Raw genomic sequence first — 24,856 nt, forward strand, 5'->3', positions numbered from 1 at the left:
TTGCACTCTTCATTTTTGCCATAGCATCTCCCACAAAAATCCTACAGAGCTCCAGAACAGAACACTGCTATAATGGTTACTTCCATGAGCAAAGGAGCGGTTCGTGAACAATCAGCTTGGATACAAGATGGAGTCAAGAATCAAATATTTAAGAGGCAAATATTCCAATACCAGATGCTTCTTTGAAACAGTTCTTGGATTTCAAGAACGACAGGAAGCACAGCAGCAAATGCACGAGAGTGATCTAAAAGACTCAAGCCCTTTCACGCACAGAAGCGAGTGCATTGTGCATCTTAGCAGACGTGGACGGGAATGTTCAGGAAGATAAAATTATCTTCTGTAACCAAAACCTTGATGCATGACTGAGAAGCCCAGCTGCTGCTTTTCTTTCACCCCTCCAAGAGCAACAGTACCTAAGGCCAAGATCTTCTGCAGCAGGATACTTGCTTGCATTATAGATCTGACACTACTATGAAAGCAGGGGGACTAAAAGCTTGCTGTCAAAAGCTACCTGGTGTCAGAGAGCTTCCTTCAGATCAGGGCATGTCTGCGTATCCTAGATGAAGTGTATTGAGGAGTGACACCTGCCTAACAGAAGTCTTTCATTTTCAGTTTCTAAATACTCATATAAGCAAACCCTTGGGTTTTATCCAAGGCTGCCAAACGCTGCCTCTCCTCTAACCCACCCTCTAAGCCCTACGCTGAAAACGCACTACAGCCATTCACTGAAGCTCTTTCAAGAAAAGTTGCAGTAAATCTGGCTCTGTCTGAAAGGACACTGCCCAGCAAGCTCCAGGGCTCTTGTGCTGGGAGGGCAGGGAAACTACAAAGCCTAATTTGGGAAAATGACTTTGGCTTCAGGGCTGGCTGAAACAGTTCATTCCCATGTCCTATACTGCCAGTTCACAGAAACAAAACTCATCTAGGAAGGAAGAAAACATTGCCTAATTTGCCAGTTCTTTGAGTGAAGCAGCAGCACCGTAGGCAGACCCCTGGCCGCCCGGCTACACTCGCTTGTCTTCCGTATGGAACACAGTGCCCTGCTTTGAGCATTTGTGAAAACTGCAGCACAGGAATCAGATCAACCCTGTCTTCCTAGATAGTAACCCCTGAAATATTACTCTGCACTGACCAGCACAACCCTTCTACTTGCAGAATCCAGAAGGAAAAAGCTTAGGAGGCTGTAATAGGTCAGGTGAGGAAAAATCCAGATTGACCATTGCCATTTGTGGGCTTCAGAAATTCACGGCCCCTCCAATGAATAAGTATAGCTAAAACAAAGTAAAAGTTGTCATTGCCTTTAAAAGCAAAGCATTTACTGAATGGATTCTAAAGCACCCTCTTGATATTTTAAAATGCCACTGCTGCAAAATGGTTACATCGATGTACGGCCAATTTGGCATATTTTTCAGACATAGACTTTTCTTGGCACTTCAATGGTTCTGTGTCATTCCCCAGAATGATTCACGTAAGGTTGAAAGATCTTCCTTTTGGAGGAAAACCTCTAGTTTGTTCCTGTGGTTGGTAATGGACCCTGTCTTACCCAGCCGTGACCTTGATCTGCATGTGATATTACACATACATTTACCTAGAATGTATGTCTGCCTCACGCACACACTGACATAAATCTCCATGTACACAAATACATACAGACCCACTAAAGAGCTACTTTACTTTCTAACTGAGCTGAAAAATAAACCCAAGGTTTCACTTCTTTATTTTGCTTGCCATTTGCTCCAATACTGGCCATCCCATGTCAAATGCTTCCTCTGATCCGTCTGCACATTCCCTGCAACGCATCCCTCCCGGACTGAAAGATCCTGTCATGGCTCAGACAGAAAAAGCAGCTTCGGCCACATGCTGAGAATCCATCTCGGTGTAATGACGGCAGTCAAGGGCTATGCTGAAGATGTATGCGTGTGGAAGGGGGAGAGAGGGATTTGGGGAGATTATGATTGTTATTGTTCTATGTTATTGTTCATACAATGTGTAACCCAGTAATGTTCAGTGTAGTCCAGTGTGTGAGCATCCCTCCCCTCCCTCCCTCACCTGCATCAGTCGGCTTTGGCTGCTGCATCTATGTGCTATTTATATGCTGGCGCATCAACTTAGGATTTATTGAGGAAAAGAAAGCAGAGCAGCCAGGCTTCTCCGTACATGATATTTAACCTAAAAAGGGAGGGCTTGCACCGTATACTCGCCAACGAATTAAAATTGTCCCTCTTGCAATTAAACAAGTCTACTTCTATCACAGATGTGGCCCTTGCTCTGAATAAGATAAGCAAGATATTAACGAGAACCGGAAAAATCAATACCCTCGTTCTCTTCACACGCCCTCCTCCCCACCCTCCGAGAAACGTCCCTTACCTTTCATTGTCCACACTCCTGAAGCCAGGTAAAATGTGCCGGAAGCTGCTGTTCCTATCAAGCTTCGGTTGGCTCTTTGTCCTTTTGATGGAGCCTTTAAGCCGACGGCTGAGGAACCCCTGTGGGGTGAGACAAGAATACTAAATTACAACAAAAAAGGGAGAAAGAGAGAGCGAGCCCTGAACCTGCTCTCTTGCACCAAGCGCAGCCAGGCAAATTGTTCTCTCCAGCTCCCTTCATGTGCGGCTGCTGGCAGCGCCGCTCCTCGCTGTCAGCCCGGCTCCCCAGCTCGCAGCCAACATCTGCTCCCCGCGCTTGCCGAGGCCAGGGCGCTGCGTCGGCGCGAGACTCCCCGAAGCCTCCGTTACCCTGGCAACCATCAGCTCACATAAAAATACTGTCTGTAAGACAAGACTAGCACATTGCAACTCCTGACCGGAGGAGAGGCTGCGACGCGGGGCTCCGGCCGGCCCAACCTGGCCATCTCGCAGGCACAGGTGCAAGACACCACCCGCTCACCAGCGACCAGGAGACAGGCAAGAACTTAATTACCTGATCGAAACCCCCCGGATTTTCAGCCATGCCTGTCAGAATTGGACTCAGGTGTTTTAACTACATGTAAAAATATCCTATAAAGCACGCACGGACTCGGCAGCTATATGCACTACCTTGACGGAAGAAAAGAGACCCTTGCGCTGAACGTACAGCGCCTTCTTCTCCGCTGTGCCTCCTCCCTCACGGAACATAAGTCACGGCTCCTGTAGTGCTCCACAGCAAAGCCAGCACTAAACGTTTTAATAGCAAAGCTTCTAATGTGTTATTTGCTTATTGTTAGGAGTTAATGTTCTACATAATCTGAACATTACATTTAATCTCTTGGCTAAATAAGGCAATAAAAGTATAATACTACTGTGGTGTCCAGCATTTACAGCATCTGAGAGTAGTCTTAGTGGGTCAAGCACGTTAGCTGGAGAAAGTGCGGTAGCATTTTAAAGAGAAACCAGGGTTTTGGGGTGAAGCCTAAAGAAGTGTTACTTTTACACACCATCATGCCAAAGAAATAAATCAGCTGGATATGAACAACTTGGCAAATCCCCACACAACCTAAGGTTCTGCACACGCCGCTTCCCTTCCCCATCCCCAGGCAAGGGGTAACATATCCACTGGATCAAGCACAGATTTTGACACGCATAAGGAAAGAAATGTGAGAAGAACGGGTATCCTTCCAGTGAGTGCTGTGCCAGCACCCCAGACATACCCACAGAGCACTCCTCCACTCCGGGCATGAGTCTCCGTAGTTTCTCCAGTCAACCTTAAGGAATGGATTTAGGTCACGTAGCCTTTGGCAGCTCCCTTTTATAAATTAATACCCTTTACATGTCTTGCAGGAAGATAATCACAGTCTAACCTCCATCTAGCCTGTCATTTGTTCATGCTATTTAAGCAATCCTTCCCCACCTAAGATATTCGTGGGTCACGTTATGTCTTTCTCAGGTTGCAAAATTTCCTGGGGCAGTCTGCGCGACTCTTGTTATGGAAGTGACCTTCCTGCTTGTAAGTGCATCAAGAATTTCAAACATCTAGACAACGAAAGGTGTTTCACATTTATTAAGTGCCACTTCACTTACAAACGAGGTATGCAACGTGCATTCATGTGAACTGAATATTTCTCCGGGAGCTATTTGCGTGATTGGAAGAGGATGATGTGTATAACACAGGCCATCAGGTTAGACACTTTGCCATCTTACACAAAGCCAACACATAACAAAGGCCTTTTCAAAAGTGTTTTGTCCATGAGAAATACTTTTAGAGAATTTATTACAGTACAGAGAAACATGACTATGAAACAGCAGATTTGAGGATTTGCATTATCTAGAACATTGCTAACATATTTCCCTCGGCACTCAGACCTCAGCCAGCCTCATACTCATGATATCAACATGATATCAGCCTCATACGCATGATATCAACTCTTCATGCTCTTGTTCTTCTGGCTAGATCAGGCCTCTGCTTGCCTGCTATGGAGCCTAGCCAATATTTGCTGTGAAGGAAAGATCAAAAATATGCAACTGGCCACTCACGCAGTATTTCCCTGAACGCCGCTGCTGAGCAGTTTGTGCCCAGAAGCAAGAGATTGAACTTCTTTCATCCCTGCCAGCCTTGCCACAAATATGGCATCATATTAGCAAGCCATTTTGACAAATCCAGTAATAGGTTGGGACTCTGGAAGGGGAATTGATAAGGAAAAATCCAAACACTTTCTGCGGCAAACGGTCACAGCTTCTTCCACTACCTTGTATTTCACATCTCGACAACTGTTAGATGATTCGTGCACTATTTGGAAATGAGCATTTAGGGTTGCAGTAAGACATTACTTCCCTTCTGTTCCCCATTGTTTTTACATCCATCGCTACCAGAAGGAGATCACACTGTACCATTTTCAGCTTTCATTGCTAGCTTTCTTGGGAGAATGATATGTCAGATTTTAACGCTGATAAATTATGCTGCTATAGCAATACTTTGCACCTCCATAGTGCGTGCCAGAGATCAGAAAGTCTAATGTGTGAATTACTACCTTCTGTAATTTTCAGATGGGGTAAGAAAAAAAGAGAGAGAAGTTGGTTTCCACAAATACAAGAGAGAGAGAATCCGACCTGGGGTGTGACCGCCGTGCTTTCCTGGTGAGATCATAAGAACAGCATCCATTTCTTCTTCATTTATGACTTTAAACAACATTTGATTCTGATCTCCAGACAAATGAGGCTAATCCTACCCTATGAATATTGCCTACTCCTCTAGCCTTGCTGCATTCTTGTGCGTTCCAGTAATTAAAGCATTGCCCTTTATATTACATGTTCTTTATATGCTTTTAAGTTTATATTGAGAGCTGTCTAGGGCAGAACTGTGTCTTCCTATGTGTGGGCAGCATTTACCACCAGTAAAAATATCTTAGAAAATATTAAACTACTAACTCAGGAAGGTTTCATTCAGAAGAATTTAATAGATTGTGTGAAATGACAATAAATAGAAATCTGCAAAGCCCAAGAATCCCTTCAGAATTTGCCACAGCAGAAAACCATGAGATGCCACAACCTGTGGTGCTGAGGGTCTTTACTTCAGCCCAGTGCAGAGACACCCTGTCCACACGGGGTAGGGGCACTCTCGGAGCGCTTAGCCAGGACGTAGCGCGCCTGCATTGCTTGCACAGTGACAAGTCCCCTTGCTATGCTGCATTGCGAGGCGTAGGTGTGTTAGCTCGCTCAGAACTAGTGCAAAATTTGCACAAATGAGAATAAGCCTTCTGCGTCCTTTAGTACAGATTTGTCTTTGTTTAGCCCAAATGGCGTTTCAAGTTCTGCTGGAATACGCTGAAGCAAAACTTAGGCTAATGTTAACTTCCTTTTAGGCAGTGGACATAAAGCAAATCATGAAATACTCTTTAAAACCTAAGCAGAGGTACTAACTACATAAATTCATCCCTTGCACTGACTAACTTTGGAGCAAGAGGAGATATTTTAGGGTCTTTAGAGCAGAGACAACCATTCTGGTCAAGAATAAAGCACCACGCAAACCTGCACAGTTGTATGGAAATTTGCCATCTATCAAAAACCACAGAGTGTGGCACAGAACTCAACTAGCCCAGCAGGAAAAAGACGTAGAGAACTCGCACTGTGCAGTGATTTAACTTTTTTAAGTGCAAGGGCCTTGCTTTTCTTGTTTTGTTTCTGCAGTTCTGACATCCTCAAGTCTGGAATACAACTGCTCTAATCAGAATTGCTGACTGAAGTTATAATAAGACACAAAGAACGAAGGCAGAAAAAACCAAAACAAATCCTTTTGAGGAATGGCTTAATCACAACTGCTGCTACTTAAGCTAAAACAGGATGGGCACGGTTTAAAAGAGGACAACTAAGTCTGCTGTGATTTGGGCTGGTTTTTCTTATGTATTTGGACAAACCCAAAATCTGATGCCATCATCTTGGTACAGATGGAGGAAGCGGGACCCTCATTTTAATGTTTCCTGCTTATGAATTTTGGCATTTCCAATTACTCTAGAACCTGGAAATAATCTTATGTTATAATATTTGAATATTTTTAATATTCTAATATTTCTAAAGCATATGTGCCAACCCACCACAACCGTATGCCTTTGAGATGCAGGCACTGAGTACTTCCACACACCCTGGCCCAAGTATAAGAAAATTGGAAAGAAGAGGGGAAAAGGGAGGGATGCAAAACTGAGTAGACTATGAAAGACAGCAAAACCTTGAGCTCCTGTTTTATTAAACATAAAGTAATGATGCAAGTCTGGAACTGACTCCCACACCATTAATGTTCATTTGCAGTGAACCCAGATGATAAAGTTTTAAAGGTAAAAAGTCAGCACCATGGAAACACAATATGTATGAAATAAAAAAAAAAAATCAATAAATCAAGCTGGATGCACCAAGAGCAGCTTTGTTTGGAAGAGTCCTGGCAGCTCTCAGTATTTTCTAAGCACAGCGAGCACGGAAAACAGGGAGAGGGGCCGGCCAAACACACATGGGGCAGAGCAAAGAGCGTGGAGAGGGCTTGAACCACGGGACTGGGAGAGTGCTGGTCTAACAGGAACACTGAAGAAAGAAACAGAAGTCCTGGTTTATGATGCTCTTACCCAAAGACCACACAGAATAAACACTATGAAGACATATCACAGGAACTAGCGAACAGATGGGGTTATTTTTATACTGCTTCCCTATCTTTTTGTTTCAGTTCAAGCAAATCTCAACTACAGAGGACTTGAGAGGACATTCGCTACTCACAATAATGAAACTGCCATAAATAAGTGCTTGCCACGAGTATAAAGGTGTAATGCAGTATTTCATATCGGTGTCCATTTTTTCTAGTATATCAGGCATTAGTTCATAGGTACAAAATTGGGAGTAAATCTTTTCTACCAGACCTGTCCTTATTCTGGGCTTTAGAATCTTAGTTTATTTTTTTATATTAAACATCTTTAATTCTGGAATCAGCTTTTTTTCTCCTGCTATGTCTACGTCCTGTGTCTATGCCGCTCATCCACAGTACATGGAAGTACCCTTTTAATGAGGCTCCACTGAATGGATAATTAATACTTGTATTTGTGAACCAAGTAGAGCCTTGCCAGTGCTAAGCATCCTATTATAGCCATAAATGTACCAACAAAAAGTTATTTTACCTGTTTCTACAATTACCAATAATAGCCTTAGCTTTCAAAATAAACTAGAAGCCTTTCCTGGGCAGCATTTGATACCAGGTGAAGACACCAAAGTGCACATCCCTACTATTCTCTTGTAGAACATGACCGCATTAAACTACAGCAAGAAGTGCACAGACCAGAAAAACCACTGAGGGTGAGTTTAGGCATTGGATTTGCCTCTCGGAAGCCCAGGAACAGAAGTAATCCAGGGAGTGGTCTCCTGCATTGATACAAGAAAGGAAGGGAATTTCACGTATAGCACTGACCTTTATGGATCAAGTATTTCTTATTTGCTCAGGGTATAGGGGCATGTGCCTGTAAGTATATGTATCCTTTCAAACACTTCATATATAATTTATTACTGTCAGCTTTTTTGATTTGAACTTGTAAGTTATAAGTTGTTTTCCTATCATCCACTTCTCCTCCTGTCAGATGTGATAAAGGGCTCTATTCACGCGGTGACCTATGGAGCCCCCTTCCCCAAAGAGTGCATCCCTAGCATATGCAACGCTTGCATAGGATCCGTTTTGAACTTGGGCAAATGGTAGGCAGGAGACCGTCAGCCAGAGTGTCACCTGAAGTTGAAGGCATCCCCAAGCTTACAAGAATCCTTGCTGATTCAACCTTGAGAAGTTAGATTCTTGCAAGCTTATCAACCAAAAACCAGCTTGCTTCAATCGGCAAGACTTGCCTAATATGCAAGCCCAGGGAAAGGGCAAAGGAGAGCAATAGCCTACAAAAGTCCACAGAGCGCAAGAGATGTGAGCTTAAAAGGAAAATCAATCAGTTTATTATCTCTGGACCTAGAAATGCACGCCGCATAGATTAACATGTATTAGTCCTTCTGTTTGGAGGAGGCTGAATGCATGACTTTGTTCAAGTGGGTGAAAAGTCCCTCAGTTTCTCTTTCTCAATTTTACTTCATAAATCTCAGGACCCTTCCCGGTCATCCTGGGAGCCCCTGAAGAAACATGCAGATGAGGTGAAGTAAGGAACTTTTATGCCTGAGAATAAGAGCAAGTAACACCCATCCATGAACCACCAAATTGCTCTGACTCACGACACCTTAAAACACTATTCTGTAGGGATAAGGAAAGCCCCTCTGAGACATAAGTGTCTTGGAATTAGGATAAAAACCCAAAAGAATGAAAAAATAGCTGCAAAAACATTGCATGTCCAGTGATAGATAGCAACAAAAACTCAAATCCTACCGCTCCACATGCTGTGGTCAGACTTGTGCTCTGGCATCCAGAGTTAGAGAATAAACACAGAGATACAGTACTTGAGAGCACGAGAGGATATGTCTGTGAGCCAGGCCATAAAGCAGTCCCGGAATGTGAGAAACAGCTCATGTTGGTAAGTGCTGCTTAGCAACACTGCCCTTCTATGGCAAAAGATTAATCAAATTTGCAGTGTCATTGGAAACACTCAGTTGAGTCCATTTGAAAAATCAGATGAAGATGCACTGAAGTCCCACAGGTCACCAAAGGGACACTGTGGGTCTATCTAGGTCATGAAAACTGGAATTACGTCAAATGAGAGGCACCGAAGGTTAATTATGAATATGGCAAATCTAACACATGCATGTATCAGCGAATCACAGATGGAAGAAGCAATAGCTTCAACACATAACATCTCATCCTTTGCCACCTCTGGCCAATAAAGGATTGCTGCTTATGCTCTATTTTTGTAAAGATTTTACCTATCTGGTTGAAAATGTTTTGGCCAGGCGGTCTTCCCCCACTGCCCTGGGGAAAGAATGACACAGACTGGCAGCTCTCAGTGCCACGTATCTCTCAGGACATTTTTCCTGATATTCAGCTAAATGTTTCTTTGCAGAATTTCACTCTGTTCCTTTTCTGCTCTTTTCTACCAGGGAAAGACTCATCTCCCAGCCTCTGAAATAGTCACCCTCGGCCAGCACACACCCTCAGTCCCTGACCAAGAGAACCACCAGAAAACTTCAGGCAAGCCATGGCCTTGTGGTAAAGAAACAGAAAATTCGGGAAGTCTCTGTCTGCACTCTTCAACTCGTGCTGATGACATGCATCTAACATGCACAGGGAACCGGCGGGACGTTCATAGAGTCCAAAGGAAGGAATGCAACTGCCAGGAAGAATCTAGAAAACACTGCAGTCCAACAGCCATCGTTACTCAGGGATCACCTGATTCTTCAATTTGGATTCTTTTGTTCTTCTATTAAAACAAAACCACACTGCTCTGGATTATTTGTTCACAGTTCCGTAATTATCATACTGTCAACATTTCATATCCAAACAAGACAGATAAATATTCCTTAGGAAGGTAGGAGAAGGGTAATTGAGCAATCAGGGATGAATGATGCAGAAACAGAGATGCAGGTAGAATGCAAGTAACCCTGAAGAACAAAACCAGTGATTTACCCAAAGAGAGGAGCAACTAGAAAAAAGCTGCCTAGATGAAGCCAAGCAAGGACTACAGCTGGGAAAGAATTTCAATTGGGTGAAACAGTTCTCTTATTTAACTGGCACAATGGAGTCAACCATCCCAGAGGACAAACTGTTCATATACAAAACTTCTTTGCCTTTAGTGAGAACATCCCTGACAGGAGCAGAGCACCTCCTGGGCAGTGCTGGGCAGTGCCAGCTTCACAAAGGGGAAGAGAAGTCAGACCAGGCTTGCTGTGGCCATCCCAAGACTCTGTTTCTCCTTGGAAAGCAGGAAAAGAGAATCTGAGCTTTGCTTTCCTCTCTTCTCTCTCTCCTTAGAGAACTGTGCTCAAATTAGGTTCTTGAGCATCTTTAGTCCCTTAGAACAAAGCTGTCACTGCTGAACAGAAGTCGAAACCAAGTGCTGGCAACCTCCATGGCAGGTTGTAATTGCAGCAGAGGAAAAACTGTGTCCTGACAACCTCAGGACTAAGCAAAGTGCCTTCTGGTAGTCCCTGAAGATCCCAGCAGTGTCTAAATGAAAAAAAGGATTCACACATGTACATGAAGTCTGCTTTCCAATATAATTATGGCAGTCATTTAGAAAGCAAACAAAATGCATCACATTATCCATATTCTGGGACTTGTTACTGCAAAGAGTAAAATCAAGTAACATAAAAAGACAGATGTTTCTCCAAGTAAGGTTTTAGGAAACAAACTAATCCAGCCACAGTAAGGATCATCAAAGAAAATTTGAGGGAACATCCCAGCATCTATGGCCTCTAGGAGAGAGTCATTCTTACTATTATTTATGAAAAGAGAAAAGTAAGGCATTTAACCTTAATGGTTAAAGCAAGCTGGTCTTATTTGGAGCTTTGGAGATTGAGTTTTATACACCCAGGAAGGAGAGGGGAATACCAAAACCGTTCAACCATATGCCAGGGGTTGTTAAGCCTCCATTTCCCTTCATCATGGAATGAGGGGAAGCCCTTTTGGTAGAGAACTGTCCCTCCTCAGAGTATCACTACCCAAACATGCTCACTCCTCCAGTTTAGGCTTAGAGAGTGATTTTTTTTCCCAAAACCTCAAAGCTTAAACATTTGTTATGATTTGTTTTACTGCAGGTAACAGCCTGCATGTTAAACCAACTGAATCTTTACTCTGGAAATCCAGCCAGGATGGCTGATGGTCACATACATACCATGCTCTGTTCAAATAATTTCCAAGACAGTATTTTAATGGCTTCTTTCTGATACACACTCTTGTTCATGCGGTTCAGACCACGGACAACTGAAAGGAAGCCTGCAGGCGGTATGCACCTATGAAACCTTACGCGTGAGCCCGTATGAGCCGTGCAAATACCTTGTTTGTATTCAGAAAATGCCTGTTCTTACTTGTGGAATAGCAGATATGCCTGCAATCATTCTGGCCACAGCTTCTCAAGACGCACAGCTACTACAGACCTGGCATCCAACCATCCTCACTGGGTCAGACTCGTGAGAGTTTAAGTGACCTCAAACGAAAACTCCAAATCCAGGACATACACAGCTAAACTATTACTCAGCTCTCTGAAAACATATCCTGTGAGTTCAGAGACTTCAATTGTTTATGATATAATTTTAAGTATTTGACTTTCAATAAATGTAATGTTTCACATTTACAGTCTCTCATGCACTGTACGTGCAGGAGATTTATTTTACAATGGAGAGCAACAGATTCCAATCAGGCAAATATTTTTGAAACTTCAGATACAGAGAGAATGAGTGCCTTTTAGATTAAAAGGCATAATCCCCAGCTGGCAGAAAATTATTCACACTGCTATAAATTTAAACCTTCACAATACTTTTTGTAGCATAATAATGACTTAAACACTCGGTATCAGCTGTGAATCGTTACATTTATCCTGCTTTTAAAATGTAGTTGTGATTTAAATGAAGATACAGAATTTATAGGACATGGTAGCGATGTATATTTGGATGCTTGGTGATCCCGTTCAGGCATGAAAAATAACTAAACTCTGCAAAGATTGATAGTTTCTATCACTCAGACTTTTTGTAGAAGGCATCCAAGGGAAAACACCTGCAGGTTCTCAAGACTTCAAGCCTGCACACAAGGTACTGGCCTATAACTACCTAGAGGGTCCTGCTTAGTGTGATAAGTAATTCAGTGCAAGGCATACGGCCAGAGGCATCCTGATCCACGGTCCTTTGGTGCTTTTGCCATGGTCTAAAGCCCAGGAGCTTTCAAGAGCTGTGCTTTGGAACTGCTACTGTGGGGCAGAACTTCAGCTCCAGCGGGTAAATGACTATTGGGCTCAATACATTTATACCAGGTACATAAGCTGTGTACAGTCGGGATAAACCAATCTGCCCTTTGATTTTAGGAAAAAAAGGTATCTTTTCATATAAAGGAGATTAACTTCATTCACTCACAAGTTTAGAAATGAGAATATGTCTTTTAAAAGACAGTCCATAGGAAGATCCATGCTACAACAAGCTTGCTGTCCGAGAAGGGGAGAAATGAGGGAGCAGAGGTAGAGGTGGGATAGCAGGTAGAAAATACTGTCAAAATAGATTCTTTTGGCAGGTCACAGAGGAAACGAGTTTGAAGGTAGAGGTGTCTAAGTGATTTGCTACACTAACTCTACAGCAGATAAGCCGCAAAGCCAGGATGACTTCTCAAGAATGCTTCATTCCTATGCCAGCAGTCTAACCATTCAAATACATTGCTTTGTATTAAAACAGGTATCAAAGCTCTCCAAGGTGAGCAATAAACACACAGGGGAGATGAGAAAACCATCTCCATAAATCTGTTTACATTAATGTTCTCTTTTAAAGTCCACTTTTGCTATATGATACACAGTAAACTGTTTCATGAGTGTTTTATATGTGCTTTCCCTACTTTGATTTATGGCCTTGGAGCAGCCTGTGCATGACATGTTGTATCGAGTCATCAGGCATCCTCCTACTCACTTCCATCTGAAACCTCCAGAGCAGAGCAAATACTGGAAGACATAACCCCATTTTCCACAATATTGACGACCAACTCTCAGGCTACAGAAAGGTATCAACATCAAGTTGCTGCATTTTCATTGACAAATCTTGTGTGCTTTTAATAACACATTTTCTACAAAACCAGCTGCTAGGCCAATAAATTTTAAAAAGCAGTTGGTAGATGATATGTTTAGAATAAAAAATTATTATTATCCTTTGAATGTAGGGATTCATTGTGTAATTTTGCAGTAAAAGTTACTCATTCAAATCTGAAACTCATGTTTCAGGCAGATGCTCTTGGCTCCAAAGACTTTCACCACATTTCTGAAGCTTAAATTGGAACATTTGTATTCAGCAATAATTACAGCTGCAATCAAACAAAAATGTTAACTTTTGTATGGTGAATACCTACTATAATTCAGATAATACATCAGTCTTGCATTTTTCCCTATCTACCTTTCTAGACAACTTAATTTCCAGACATTGTGAAAATACTTAAGATGAAGCTCATTTGTCCTATCCTCAAAATTTATGAAAATTAGTGTTTTACTTTGATTTGCCTTCTGCTTACAGCTTTGAAAAAAAGGAGAAAAATTACAATGAAGGGATAAATATAACTCACATATGACCCAGGAGTGTACCAGCCTTGCTTTCAGGACTTTTTTCTGTCCTTCATGACACATATATCAGACAATTTTTTATTAAGAAAGCTTAGGATTGTAACAGATAATAATCCTTAGGATGGGGTAGAAGGAATCTTTCTGCTTGAAATTATACCACAAAAAAAATCAAGAACTTTAGGTGGTTTTACAAACCTGTAAGCTAGTTCTCAAAATCTCAAAGTCCCTTCCTAATAAAAATAGAAAATGGAGGCTAGAAATGTGCACGCTTCCATCTAGAGACTGGAAGCGAGGTCTCTACCTGCCTCCTCTCTGTGAAATAACTACTAAGAGGACTCAACAGTTTTTCCTTTTCAGATGAAATCACAGATGTTCAATCATCAATTTACACTGAAATGAAAACCAATGCAAGACTAGTCCCTGCTATTTTTCTCCACCGTTACTCCTTTTCTTTTCCCCCTAAGCTTGTACCTTGTGTCTGATCCTTGGGTTAAGGTGGCGAAGAATGTGATGTGAGGCAGCAATGAACCACACAGCTGACAATTATGTTTCCTAGGACACTCAATTCAAAGTTTGCCAAAGATATAAAGCAAAAAAAAGAAATCCTTCAAGAATTGGAGGCAAAAATTAAGTTCATTGCTGGTTTATCCCTCTGCAAAATAATAAGACACACATTGTAAGTGGTCCTATTTTTGGGTCTTAGCAGTGATTATTTCTTGCCTAATTATTAGCAGTGGATTTACTATCCTTAAAGCAGAATTTTGTCACCCAGCAGGAAATTTCAATTGTATCAGGCAGATTTAAGGCTCATCCATTTATTCCTTAACTGCTTTTGACTCACTTGCTAAGCAGCAAGGAAGGCTGCCTTCAGAGTAGGTCTGAAGCCAGGAGGCAGGCATGGCCTGCGTGCTGTCCCGCAGTTGCAGCCAGCTGCCCTTCCAGTTGTGCAACCTGCCGAGTGCCTTCTTTCCTACGAAGGTAACCTCCTTTACCTCCTAATATTAGCAAAACTTGGATTACTATTTAAACATCTTTCAAAAATTCTAGATTTGACAGGGAGGTGCAGAACACCAGGCAGGTATGTGGATGCCTTTTTGCCCCTGTTCTTCTGAAAGGGGACTGCAGTGCTCAGAAGCTAATGGATGTAGGGATAGGGGAGCGTTACCCGGATGTGCTGCGTTCCCACCTTGTTCCGTACCACACCCCTATTTCCCTGGTATGTCTAAAGCCATGGTCATCTCTTCTGTCATTATTAAACTAGATAATAAACTGCTAAGTAAAATTAGACCAGAAAGAAAAACTAATCCTGGATTCCACCCACTCCTGCAACATCTGCATAAGACAGGTGAACACAGACCTGGGCTCTACCTGCATGCCTGGAACGCGGGCCGGAGAGGTCACGGCACAGCGCAAGCAGAATATCTCCTGGTAATGGCAAGGAGGCAGAGTCGTGGCGCAGCCCCTCAGGGCTCCCAGCTGCCGTCTCTGAATATGACACAAGTCAACACGGCTCTACACGTCATAGCCTGGAACACAGACGTGGGCAAATCCCCCACCAGTTGCGAAGCGGGCACGGGAACTTGATAGTTTGCTATAATCAGGCCAGACTGTCATATCATGGGAGATATGTGGATATGATCTTGCAAGCGGCAGGCAGGGAGGCAGGAGACAAGGGCAGGCAGAGGCAGGCGATGCCGATCACCGTGAATCCCATTCTGCAGAACAGTGTACGTAACTACACAGAGCAATTTAGGAAATAAAGACATGATTAGTTCAGGAGCTAATTTCCTTGGTGCTTTGAAGAATGTTGCAGGTAAGATATGATCCACGGTAATTATGGAGGAAGATAAAGACAGGAAAGTTGCTGGCAGAGCGCCAGGCCCAGGAATACCTGAATACCTCAGGAAAGGCATTACAGCTTGTACCATCGCTCTCTCAAATTATCCTTGATGCCTGAGCCATGACTATCACCGTTCACTCGGAAAAAAGAGGGCAAATACAGTCTATTCCTTACCAGAGTGCAGTGCTGAGGAAAAGCGACAGTATGGAGGAGAAAGTGAATCTTGTCTCCATGGTGTACTGGTTTCAGCTGGGATAGTTAATTTTCTTCCTAGTAGCTGGTGCAGTCCCGGGGTTTGGGTTTAGTATGAGAATAATGTTGATAACGCGCTGATGTTTTAGTTGTTGCTAAGCAGTGTTTATACTAAGTCAAGGACTTTGCAGCTCCCCACGCTCTGCCAGGTGCACAAGAGGCTGGGAGGGGCACAGCCAGGACAGCTGATCCAAACTGGCTGAAGGGATATTCCATACCATATGACATCATGCCCAGTATATAAACTGGGGGGAGTTGGCTGGGAGGCAGCGATCGCTGCTAAGGGATGGGCTGGGCGGGTGGTGAGTGGCTGCATCGCTTGTTTTCCCTGGGTTTTGTTCCTCCCTGTCTCTCTTGTTGTTTTCCTTTTCATCATTGTCATTATTATTATTATTATTATTATTATTACTACTACTACTACTACTACTACATTTTATATCAATTATTAAACTGTTCTTATCTCAACCCACAAGTTTTCTCACTTTCACCTTTCCAATTCTCTCCCCCATCCCACCGGGGCAGGGAGGGCGAGCAAGCGGCTGTGTGGGGCTTAGTTGCCAGCTGGGCTAAAACCATGACACATGGTAACTAAAGTTTAAAAAAGTATATAGAAATCAATGTCATCCTAACATGTATATTTATGTACAGACCCACAGTAATAAAAAGTTATTCCACTGCAAGTATCCCGAGACCATGTAATCATCATGAGACCGTCCCAGTCGGATCTGCTGTTTCAAGTAGCTGCGCTTGGTTTAGAACAACAGTGTCACCACCTGGAGAAACATTCTCACATTAGGCAGCACCAGTTTGGGATTTGGATGGGAAGAAGAAACCGCCAGAACAACTTCCAAATAATCTGACTTAGCAGCCCTACTCAATAGCAAGTGCCATAAGCTCTTCCATGCCTGTTAAAATTGAAAATCAGGCACTTCCACAGGGGTGAACACCACAGAGGAGGTCACTTCCAACTGGGATGGAGCGTCTCGTACATGATTTCGTGTCACAGCACCCTAAGTTCTTACCAAAGTACCCAGACAACATGTGAACCATCTATCACAATGAAAGCCCAAGAAATTATGAGTCAAAATATGGCATAGTTATGGCTATTTAAAGAGAAGCATTCAGTCTAAGCGAGAAAAAATGTCTCAGAAATTAAGTTAAAACTTGGAAGAAATTTATTGATAACCCTTCACTGTTAACTGTGGCAGACATACATTTTTATTAAATCCACTGCAACCAATTTAATATCTAAGTTAATACCTAATATCCATGAGCTAAAGCAATACAAATTCCCAAATGGAAAAAGTTCAGAGATGAAGGTCCTGATTAAATGGACACTTGTGTTCTACTGGAGCTCTCTAAGAGATCCAAATAATACCTCACACTAGCTGACTTGTTCTCTGAAAGCACAACACCAGCACTATTCAAAGTGGGAGAATGGAATGTGTTTATTATCCTACCTTTTATACCTGCAGCGCAATTCTCCATCTGTGACCCAGAAACAAACTAAAGGGACACTGTCAAGCTGTACATTTTAATGGTCATCTTTTCTCCGCGCTACCAGCAGCCTGAGATTTTTTCAGTGCCTAAAGGTTTAAACAAGTTAAAGCTTTGGTTTGTTTACCTTTTGCTTTTCATTCATTTCACGGAATTGAAACTAGTCGGATTCCTTTGTCTCCCTACAGCCTGTTAATTAGTACAGGGTGTTTGCATTTGGATTTCCAGGGAAGAGTTTGAAATACTACCAAATTTTTTCCTGTAGTAGTTTTGAAATGAGCAAGAGGTAGCCATTTCTGTTCCAACCATCCTTTGGAAATAGAAGGCTCGAAAGAGCTGATATGAATTCAAGTATGTTGCTGGAAAATCCAGTGAGACTTTGCGATTGTTTGTCTTTCTGGGGGGAATTCAAACAATCGCAACAGCTAAAAATACAACACAGCACCTGAGCATATATGAAATTGTGAAATTGCCACAAAAACCACCAAATAAACATGTTTTAGAGAGTAAAGACCAGTCATCTGGACAGTTTAAATAATTTTCACCATTTTAAATGATTCCTCAAGTAATTTTTGTTCCTTATACAACAATCAGCAGAACTACTGTGCAGCCCCACCTCTTTTACACAGATCATGAAAGATGGGGAAAGTCGTATAATCTTCCTATGCCTTAGTTTCCCCATTTATTTTAAGGCATTATGATAAATTGCAACCCCACAGTGACTGCAAGCTTGAATTCATTCAGATTGGCAGAACACTTTAACAGCCTCAGATGAAAGGTGCTACAGAAGTGCCAAGTGCTATCACTGTAATTATCATTCAATGTACACTGATCAAAAGAATGAAATGCGAATTAGCATTTCCTATTACCCCTACTTACAGCCTAAATTTTAAATATTCCTCCCATGGGCTCTCTCCGTGAAAACATACAGGGACTGTGGGTATTTCTCATACGGCTACAACACCGCTGCTACAGGAGGGGAGGAATGGAGGGGCCCAAAGAGAAGAGTCAAAAAAATTGCAAGAATAACAGAGGTTTCTGCTGCAAAAGCTTGCCCAGGCTCTCCGGGAAGAGCTTGGAGCTGCTTTCTCACTCTTGCTCCTTCCCTGTCTCCAGTCTCTCCTGGCACAAGGACATGATCTTTTGTCGCAGCTCTAAGGATTTTCTGCTGTTGGCCTCTGAGCAACACTGGTTGGACCCTGAACACCACTTCTCTGAGAGCCTCTGGGTTTCCCATACCCCAGAGGAGTGGGTCCAGCTGTCCTCAAAGGCCGAGGAAGTGCAAACATTTGGAATAGCTAAATGAAATCAATGGAATTGTGCTAATTTACACACACTGCGGAGCCGGACAACTCGCTGAAATGTTTGTTTTCCCCTTTCTCACCTGGGAACTACACAGTGTTTGACTCTATTTTCCCCAGAAACATAAGGTCTCCTGTTAATCCACTGCCCGGGCCTAACATAGGAAGCAAAAATGTCATGTTTTCCCTTAGTCCTGAATATGTTTCGGTGGTGGTTGGGGCACAGCAATTTAGTGATTCACGGCCATTTCCCTCTTGGTGGAAGCTGCCACCACTGCAGATTAAATAAGGGGGTCTGACTGCGCGCTGCGTGGATCCTTACCCTTCAGGAGCTGACCAAGCTCTATTAAGTCTTCTTATACAAAGCATCTAACAGATGCTGACAATACCAGGTCATCTTCCATCCTCACCTTACTGCCACATACCAGAGCCAGCCTTGCTGCCCTCCGTACAGGCCCCGTGGAACAGAGGGCTTTGCTGTCCAACCACATCAGTTTGATGGCAATCAAAAGCAGACCAAAACCATGCTGCACCCCACAAAACCTAAAACAGGATTACTAATACTTTTAAAGAAGAGTGGCCTCAGTGTGTGAGTTAAGCTGTTGATGAGCCCTCATGCCTCTTCCTTTCTGTAAGACTGTCCTTTAGAGGGCTGCAGGCTCTGAAGAAGAGACCTCCCTGGAACATATTCAGTTCAAACAGGAAAAAAGATCCATACCCTGCCTTGCTGAGTCCTTTTCAGCGAAGCAGGTCATAGCACCACGTCTTTTATCCTGTCATTCCTGTCTCCTGCTTGATGCACATAATAAATCCACAGTGGTTTGAACTGCAGCTCTGTGCTGAAATCTGACAATCCCACGTACCTTTAACCACGCTGTCTTCCAGAACTCCCCCAACTGGAAATCCCAAATTTACTTAGAAAATTTTCAATATACAAGGTCAGACTTAAATAGTTAAACATATTATATTTACAATCAGTTTCGTTTTCCAATTCCTGTGCGAGGTAACACTGAGTATGGGAGAAGATTCCCTTTTTTACAACAAAATCTTTCATGGCTTAACTAGAATTTTAGCTCGTCTCATAAAGTACACGCAAAAAATTGGAGAGCAAAACCACCCAGATTGATGTTAACAGCTGACTTAGCAAAATAAGACAGAGGGCTCTAATTTTAATAACAAGCAATTGGAAGTTTGACAACATGGAGTGCTGGCAGAGGAAGGAAGAAAGCCAGGCATGTCTGACCTGGGCACAATGTCTTGGGAGTACAGAAAACCACTTACTCATTTTCACATGACAGCATCAAGTTTGAGAAGAACATTTAATTCTCTTGAAACTGAAGGAGGATTTCAGAGATGCATTTAGGAGTAGCTTAGCTAGTGGTTAACACCAGGACTGGGAATTAGAAATTAAGAAATTGAGCACAGGACATATTTCCTGGCTTTGCTGCACGATCGCATTTAAGTTAGCTAACTTTGCCCTACTTCAGTTTTCCCGCCTGTAAAATGAAGGTGCTAATAACTAGCCACCTTTGTGGAGAGCCTGGAAATCCACCAACAAAAGATGCTCTGAGAGCACAAAGTCTGCAGGCTGTTGTTGTACCTGACAAAAAAGGAATCCAACAGTCAGATTAGCACTCCTAATTTTTGCAAAACAGTACCAGTGAGACTAGAAATAACTGCAAATGCTCAAGATGACCTCGTGTTTCTTCTGATCCCTAAAATGCTCAGGAACCCAAAGCTTCCAGGCATGTCCTGTTCCACGAACGGTGACTGAATTGACAGATATATTCTCAAAGTAATTTACATATTTCTTGCTGCCACTAACACTGGCTATCCAAATTCTGTTGCAGTTGACAGTTTAATGATAATAGCTTTCTGTTTATATATCATCTGTGACAATGCTCCTATTCTTAAATTCAGTCCCCGTAAAAGGGGTGCGCTAATGTATGCAGCCACAGACCAAAATGATAGTAATTTTCCTTTCTAGTTGGAATGGTTTAGTAAACAATTACATTTCAATTAGAGACGGGGTGATCATGCCGAGGGAAGCACCATTCAGCTCTTCACATAATACAGGAAGATAAATTCTCCAAAGTCAAATTATTATAATATAATTTACATGACTGCTTTTGAAAAAAAAAATTAAAACAAAATGGAAAATAGCGTATATTATGCACAGGCAAAAACTTGGGGAAAAAATCCTTCAATATCTCGTCCACAGCAGCTTGAACTAGGATCCCATTATTTAGGATTATGTTCAGTGAAGAGGAATGGTAGAAGGGTTACTCACTTTCATCTCTCCAGGAGTTTCCATTTACTGGTATGCCATTAGTATTTAATACTTCATTTATCAAGGATTAAAAACAGGAGAGATGGAGGAATGCCATAAGAGTAGCTTATAATGTATCACTGGAACTTCAGCTGTGTACCCAACCCAAATGGGCAGAAAAACTGCTGGCAAACACGTTACCCTTAAAGGCAGAAGAAGAACTAAAACCTAAAAACATCTCATATTTGCTTGTGACTATAAATGCTTCGTTATTAAGGGGCCTGAAAGGCAGAGCAATGACAAATGAACTGTGAAGGACAGCTCCTGCTCCGAGACATCACACTCGAAATGCAGGACAACAGACAACAAGCGGATGGTGAAGGAACATGAGAAAACAAGGAGATGATACTCATCTTCACGACCGACAAGGAGCCGGTGAAGAGTGTGTTTACACCACTGGGTTTGGCCTTTGAAGCTTCTCTGAGAATGGTTTCCCTTCCAATCCAGATTACACAATGCTACGGACAGACAGCCCCATCGTGTAGCTTAGAGCTGCAATGTGCTTTGGCTCTGTTCTGGTGGGGGGGTTTGTAGCCAATGTGGCTTAACCAGAAGCAGCACAGAAGTGTTTCCTGAGATCCTGGAAAGCAAATGATTGATAGTAGAATTGAGGATTAAAGGTCTGGAGAGAAAAAAAGCCTAAACCCTATCTAGAATTTTGGGGTAAGAGAAAGTACACAGATGCTTCCTCGGACACAGCTCTGTAAGAAAGGCAGAGAGCCATCTTCAAACCATTTAAAAATATTCAGACTACGTATGTTATATTAATTCACTCTACTTGGAAGGAGGCTCCTTGCACAGTCAGTGAGGTAGACTAAGAGCAAGAAATCATTCTGGTTTCTTGAACCAATCACTTAGTCCAACTCTTTTGCACAAGTTCTTTGGCAGTTTGGACTTCTGCTTGGCCTGGGATATTTGCAACGAGAACTAAATAAATCAGTCTCTAATAAAAGCAGTCAATAGATGGCAGTACTCCAATGAGATGTGAGAGAAGTAATCACACAGCAAGTCTCAGCAATCCCACCCATGCTCATGATTTCCCTGCAAGGTGGGCAGAGCAGGAGGATTTAACACCCATCAGAGTTTCCCATCTTCTGGTGTCTGTGTTTGATAATATGCAACACAAATTTCACGTTTAACCCACCTCACACCTTAAGCTATTTGGATTCAATGCAGAGAGGCTACATGCCTCTCCTAACAGGTAAATGTCAGTCAACAGCACGGCTTCACTCATCTCCCCTTGGACGTGGAAGTCCAGCATTTGCCTTTTGCTACATTGGTGTCTACAGCTCTTGAGTGTTACCAGCTGCTGCCAGTTACCCCTCTCAGTGGAGACAACTCTAGGTCACGACCTAAGCAGGCAACATTTTAACTGACATCTCATGCTACGTAAAGCCTTCTGTCTTTCTTTTTCTATCCTTAGATATTGACTTTTCTTGAAGCAATTGTTAATTAGGTCTCTTCATTCATGGGGCACAATCATGACAAATAGGAAGGGTTCCAACAAGACCATTTAAAGATCTGTCCTTCAAACATGTTCGAGGATAGTCAGTCTCTTCCATGAGTGTATCAGATATAATAAATTCATTAGGACTAGAATTTCCCTGCTTATATTTAAGTTTTATACGGACAGGCACCAGACCTAAGGTTCCTAGGCACCGATGCAGCAGTTGGAAAGGTTTCTTCTGGTCCACACGAAGCACTGTGCAGCTGGCAATGTGAGGTGTGTTCACGGTTTTCCAATCAGACGTAGACTAAAAACTGAACACTGAACTTGGTGCTCACAGCGGATTCAGAACCAGGGACCTCGGATGAGTGGTCACTTGGATTAGAGACTTGGATTCATTAGACTGCATCAGATCACACAAAGCTCTGATAGCACAGAAATGAGGTGCGTTTACATGGAAAATAATCATTTTACAACATGAGATAACTAGGAGTAAGGAAGAATTTTTCATGTTTAAGAAGCTCTACTAAAAATTCTTTTTGTAGAAGGAATAAGAACAGCTAGTTCACATATTAAATGTAGAAATCTTTAGACTTGATTTTCAAGGTTATATTCCATAACTCAAGAAAATAGCAAGAGCTAGTGTTTTCCAAAGTTGCTACAAAACCTGCAATGCCCAACCAACTGTAACTTGCCTGGCAAACTTCTGTATGGGCAGGGAGCACTTCCACCCTGGTTTGCTTTAGATTTCAAATGAAAGCAAGCAACTGGGAGTGCAACACTATCAAAACAGCTGAATCCAATGGCTCCTGAGCTTACTAGTCCCTTGGAGACTCAACAGAAGGATGGAGATGTCAGGGAAGAACAATCAGCTGTAAAATATGAAAAGCTTACAACATCAAAACCTACAGCAGCAGGCTCAAAAGTAATAATCCCATTACCACTAAACTAAAGCACTAATTACTATTCCCAGTGGCTGGAGTGGACTGACTGCTAATGTGCCTCTGGTTAATGAAGGAAGAAGGTAGGGGAGAATATATGTCTTAAGTCAGACATCTGCTGAAATCTGGGCAGCCATAAAAACTGTGTATGTAATGAAGTCATTCATATTAATGGCAATAACATTCGGAGGGCTGAGCAGGAAGAGAAATGAGATGATAGTGGACGGTAACTCAGAGAAGAAAAATGGTCTGTATTACCCGTCTGATGACTGCCCTTATTTAATCCATACCGAATAACAGAGCCAGTCAAAGCAAGCAACCACGTCGCATATAGGCTGTTTCACTAACAAGAGCTAACCTGCTTAAAGAACAGGAATAACTTCTCTAAAATCACAAAGCAGGATACATGCCATTGGAAAAGGAATAAACAGCTTTTTATTTTCACTGACTGGAAGTACACCAAGAAAGATACTCCCAAATCCTCTGCTTTGAGAAGAATCCAGATTTTCCCATCATTCTTTGCCTTTTTCATCATGAAGTAGTACATTGTTTAAGGTTCAAAGATACTCATTTAGGGAGATAGCTAGATTCTGATAAATGAAAGGCACAAAGCAAAAGCATGCCTATTCAGTTAGCGTTACTGCTTCTGTCTGCCATGCTCAGGGCTTTAGAGTGTTTGTAACTGATAATCAATTCAGATAGAGGGCACATGGCTTGGGGAACACAGGGGCTATGGAAAAAAATTAGTTTCCCTCTTGGCATTGAAACAAGATGCACCTTGCTTAGCAGAAAGGTGATACCACAAGGGGAATCAGACCAAAAGATGATTCCTCTGTGTTTTGACCTGTTAGAACAGGGAGCTGTTAGGAGAATAAGTTTCATCAACTTCAGAAAAAGAAAACCAAACATGCTCCCACAGCAAATGCTTAAAGGCATCTCATATTCCATTGTTTTTCTGTTTCATTGTCTTCAGTATTTGCCACATACTGTACACACTCCATCAAAACAGAACTCGTCTCCTCCCATCCACTCGTGGCTTTCATCACTTCTTCCCATTTCCTTTACAAATAGGGCAGCATCATATATTCAGCACCTGTTTGCACATAAAGGCTACAGAATCTAGCTCCACTGGGAATGTTATGCATTCGCAAACTTACAATTTATAGAACGAAAATAAACTACTTGGGCAAACTGCTATTAACGATCCATTCATGAGCACAAATGTTCTCAGGTGGACTGGGTGTGCGCAGATTTTTTTAGATTGCACCATTGTCTTTCCTTTGCAATTCTGGTTCTGCCTATTTAGGGTTGTCGTGGAGCAGCTGAGCCTGTAAAGTAGGTGTGGCCTGCAAAGAAAAACTATAAACATACATTGAGACAACCAGCTCCAAGACCATCTGCCTCTTCTCTGAATAAAAATACCTTTGTGCCAACTTATTATCCTCATATATCGGACATTTTCTTCTTGAAAATATAACGTTCTGATCGCCTTGGCCACCGCTCATACTGGGTACACCCATCTCCAGCTGTGTATACTTTATTTCTCTCTTACTATTCCTGGAGGTTACCCTAAATGTAACCCACAAGACCTTGGTAACTTCAGCTGATTACAGAGCCCCAGCCTCCCAAGACTTTATTGCATT

General features: G+C 42.4%; 1 protein-coding gene across 4 annotated transcripts in view; it reads right to left on the bottom strand.

Moving 5' to 3' along the window:
- Positions 1-24,856, bottom strand: part of DAB2IP (DAB2 interacting protein) — a 204,521-nt gene that overhangs the window by 120,258 nt on the left and 59,407 nt on the right. For all 4 annotated transcript variants that reach the window (XM_064468964.1, XM_064468962.1, XM_064468963.1 and 1 more), the window contains exon 3: positions 2,368-2,486. In XM_064468964.1, coding sequence (XP_064325034.1) covers positions 2,368-2,486 — 119 coding nt within the window. The remainder of the gene's footprint in view (positions 1-2,367; positions 2,487-24,856) is intronic.

This window comes from Phalacrocorax carbo, chromosome 18, assembly GCF_963921805.1.
Source record: "Phalacrocorax carbo chromosome 18, bPhaCar2.1, whole genome shotgun sequence".
Classification (NCBI taxonomy): Eukaryota; Metazoa; Chordata; class Aves; order Suliformes; family Phalacrocoracidae; genus Phalacrocorax; species Phalacrocorax carbo.